This window comes from Saimiri boliviensis, chromosome 16, assembly GCF_048565385.1.
Source record: "Saimiri boliviensis isolate mSaiBol1 chromosome 16, mSaiBol1.pri, whole genome shotgun sequence".
NCBI lineage: Eukaryota > Metazoa > Chordata > Mammalia > Primates > Cebidae > Saimiri > Saimiri boliviensis.
In genome coordinates, this window is record NC_133464.1 from 81,473,395 (window position 1) to 81,477,057 (window position 3,663).

Genomic DNA, 3,663 nt, shown 5'->3' on the forward strand with positions numbered 1-3,663 from the left:
TGTGGTGCCCCATTCGAAGGGAAGAAGTTTTGAACGGTAGGGCCCACTTACTGACATAAGAAATACTAGAAAAGGGGTTTTTGGCTTTTCTTTAAATATGGGTAGAGAGTACAAACTTACATTTGCACCAATAAATAATAATGTTACTCATGACTTGTAACATTTTAGCATCAGTTCACACTGTACCCCTTCCCTTGAAAATCACAGTGTCAGTTTCATGACTGGTGCCAGTGTCCTCATTAAAGACATCCTGTAGTTATTCAAATCCCTCTCCTCCTCCACATACTTGCCTTTCTCCCACAACAGACTCCCTCTACATGAACTCCTCCCCACTGCGAGACACCAATCAGGGTTCAGAATGAGGGCAAGCATGGAGCAGTTCTGGGCTCTGGTGCAAATAGGATTTCTATAAAAAGACATTGAGAAAACAAGGACCAATGTTGCCATTTTGCCTTTAATGGAAAAGTGGCCAGCGGTTACAGTAAAAAAAAAAAAAAAAAGAAAGAAAGAAAAAGAAAAAAAAAAGTTCTTTTATTAAAACAAAACAAAGTTCTATCCAGCTTCTAGGCAATCACTTTTTGAACTTTCAGAAATACACAGATACTTGAAAATCAATTTTTTTTATAAAAATAAACTCTGAATGTGTGATTAAAAAGGGAGAAGCCCAGTCTTTTAGCTGCACAAATGCATATTAAAAAGGAGAGACATCTGTCTGAGATGGTTCACCCCAGTGCAGAGGGGGCTTTGACTTTGGGAGACAGAGCCTGCTTGAAGCGTCTCTTCAGGTCCTGCATGTTGGGAGAGCGGGGCCGAGGGATGATGGAGGCTCTTCTCCTTTCCCCACTGAGGCTGTGCAGCTTGCTCACTTCTTTGCAGAGATGCTGAAACACATCACAGACATCTTCGTAGTTTTCGCTAGTGGAAATTTCAAGGAACAGGCTGCCCAGCTCATTGGCTAGCTGAATACCGTCCTGTGTCTGTACCTGCCGGGCATGCAAAAGGTCTCCCTTGTTGCCCACGATGATGACAGGGGCTTTAGAGTCAGGGTGGACCTTCCGGATGTGCTGATAAAGGGGTCGGATGGACAAGTAGCTGTCGTAGTCTGTGATAGAATACACCAGCAGAAAGCCCTCGGCCCACTGCACGCATTTGGACAGAGAATCGACGACCTGGGGGAGGCTGTCTTGAATCTGAGAAAACATCAGAATGAGAACCAGTCAAGAAAAGCCTCCATGGGAGAGAAACTCAAAACGACATCAAAGCAACCTTTGAAGAAACACTTGAAAAAGAAATCGCTAAATACAGTTTTCAGGTTCTACCCAGCTTCTGCAGAAGGAGGCTTTTGATAACCGAAAGGACAGATTCCCAGGCAAACTCCCTGCCTGGGTTGCTTTATTAGCTGTTATCCCTGCATTATTTTTAAACCCCTTGCTTGACAGGCAGTCTCTGGTGAACCATGGCTGACTGAAGAATGACCTCAAACCAGAATGGCTCAATTTGTAGAAAACAGTAACTCATAATAAACAAAACTTTGAAAATAAGCCAAGATAAATATCTATTCCCAAACCCATGCAAATATTTTTAACATGCACTTCTTAAGAATGTTACAGAAAGAAATTCCTTGCTTAGGGTTCTTCCACAAGACCTTTCCTCTGGAGAGGGGAGTAGCAATTAGTAACCGGTTAATAAACAAGTTACATTCTAGACCCTCTGCCAAGGGGTTATCTGATTGCAATTACTGGCTTGAGGGAGCAGCCAGTATCAGCAGCACTTCAGCAGGGCTTGGATCCCACAGTGTGGCTCAGCCTATAATCCCAGCACTTTGGAGGGCGAGACAGGCGGCGGATCGCTTGAGGTCAGCAGTTCGAGACCAGCCTGGCCAACATAGTGAAACCCCATTTCTACTGAAAAATACAACAACCACAACAAATTAGCTGGGAGTGGTGGCGGGCGCCTGTAGTCCCAGCTACTAGGGAGGCTGAGGCAGGAGAATTGCTAGCACCCAGGAAGCGGAAGTTGCAACGAGCCGAGATCGAGCCACTGCACTCCAGTCTGGGTAACAGAGTAAAACTCCATTTCAGAAAAAAAGCAGTGCTTGCCAGGGGAGAGGACTCTCCCAGCAGAATCCTATCGGTTGCTGTTTTTTTTTTTTTCTTTGTTAATGATTCCATGGCTACCTCCGGAAGAAGTGCCTAAGTAGTGATGGCCCACCAGGGTTGCAAAACGAAGTTAAGTCAGCTGCTGACAAGGGGAGGCTGGTTCTAACCACGCCTCCCCCCGCCCAGAGAGTTTCTAACACCCCAACCACTGGCCCCACCTGTGGACAGCCCATTTCTACCTCTAAATGCACAGGTCTGTTTAGATGTCTTGCTCAGACCCCTGCGCCCAGCATGGGCGCCCTATGTGCTGTGCCCTCCGGGGTGGTCTGACGGTTTGGGGTGAGCTCTTTGCCCCTGAAGGTCCTTACCTGGACGCCCCCGGGAGTGTCCTGTATCTGCAGGGAGAGCTGGTCCCCCTCGACGGAGACCAGCCGTGAATACAACTTGCCTGGAGAATGAAGGAGAATTTGCTTTTCAATTCTCAAACTCCCGTCTCGAAAACGAAAAAGAAGCATGCAAACATAAAAGCAGGGAGCGTGAAAGTATTCTCACCCGTATTCGGTTCATAGTCGCCAATGAATCTCTTGGTCAGGAAGCGCACGATCATTGCTGAAAAGGAAATTGGAAAATCAACCGAAGGAGCAGGACAAGCCGGTCAAACCCGGGCACTCCGGGGAGAACTGGAGGGAGTGAGGGGCGCAGAACCGCGGGCACTGCTCGCTTCCAGAGGCTCCGCAAAGCCGCGGTGCCGCGGGCTTCGCCGCGAGTACGACTAGCGGGACACCCCTCCTGCACCCCATCCCCGAACAGGCGTGAACCCCGCCGAGAGCCCAGGAGCAGATGCCCCAGGAAACGGCCAGGGAAGCAGGCCGGGACTGACAGGGACACTCTGAGCGTGAAAGCAGCCGGGTTCGACCTGCCCCTTGCCCGCGGCTTCGGCCGAGGGTCCCTCTCTCCGCAGCGCCCCCAGTGGCCGCGGCCAGAGCCGGGGAGCGAAGCCGACTCGGGGTCCCAGCCGCACTCACCGCTCTTGCCCACGCGGCCGGCGCCCAGCACCGCCAGTTTGATGTCCTTGGGCAGGAGGTCCGGGGAGGACTCGGGGATAGGTGTGAGCAGAAAGTGCCCGGACATGCCGAGCAGCCTCATGGAGCGCGTCCCGCTATCCGCGCGCAAGCCGAGCGGACGGCGCCTCGCCGCACCCGGAGCCGGCTCGCGAGCTGGGAGTGCCGGACAGGGGGCGCGGGACCGCGGCGGCTGTCAGCGGAGCTGTCAAGGCCCGCGGCTTTTAAAGGGCTTGGTGCACCCTAGAGCGCGGCGGCCGCCCCAGCTCCTCCTCGTCTCCGCCCCTTCCCGGCGCGGCGGGGAGGGGCGGGAGCAGAGGCCGCGGAGCTGACTGTCGCCGAGGCTGTGCGCTCAGCCAGGCGCTCTGCTGCAGGAGTTCGGCTCCGGGGCCCGGACCCAGGAGATACCGCCACTGTCCAGAGCGCGCGGGCGGCCACTAGTCAGGCACTCTGCGAGTCTCCTCGCCCCCAGCAGCCAGCCAGAGTCATTAGACCTGTTGGTG

At 52.8% G+C, this 3,663-nt stretch overlaps 1 protein-coding gene across 1 annotated transcript; it reads right to left on the reverse strand.

Moving 5' to 3' along the window:
• Window positions 1–509: 509 nt before the first annotated feature.
• Window positions 510–3,407, reverse strand: RASL11A (RAS like family 11 member A). The gene is made up of 4 exons (XM_003919727.4): window positions 3,125–3,407; window positions 2,652–2,708; window positions 2,468–2,547; window positions 510–1,190 (listed from the first exon to the last, which is right to left on the reverse strand). Exons 1-4 carry the CDS (start codon window positions 3,243–3,245, stop codon window positions 723–725), a joined length of 726 nt encoding a protein of 241 aa, XP_003919776.1. The 5' UTR covers window positions 3,246–3,407; the 3' UTR covers window positions 510–722.
• Window positions 3,408–3,663: the final 256 nt, after the last annotated feature.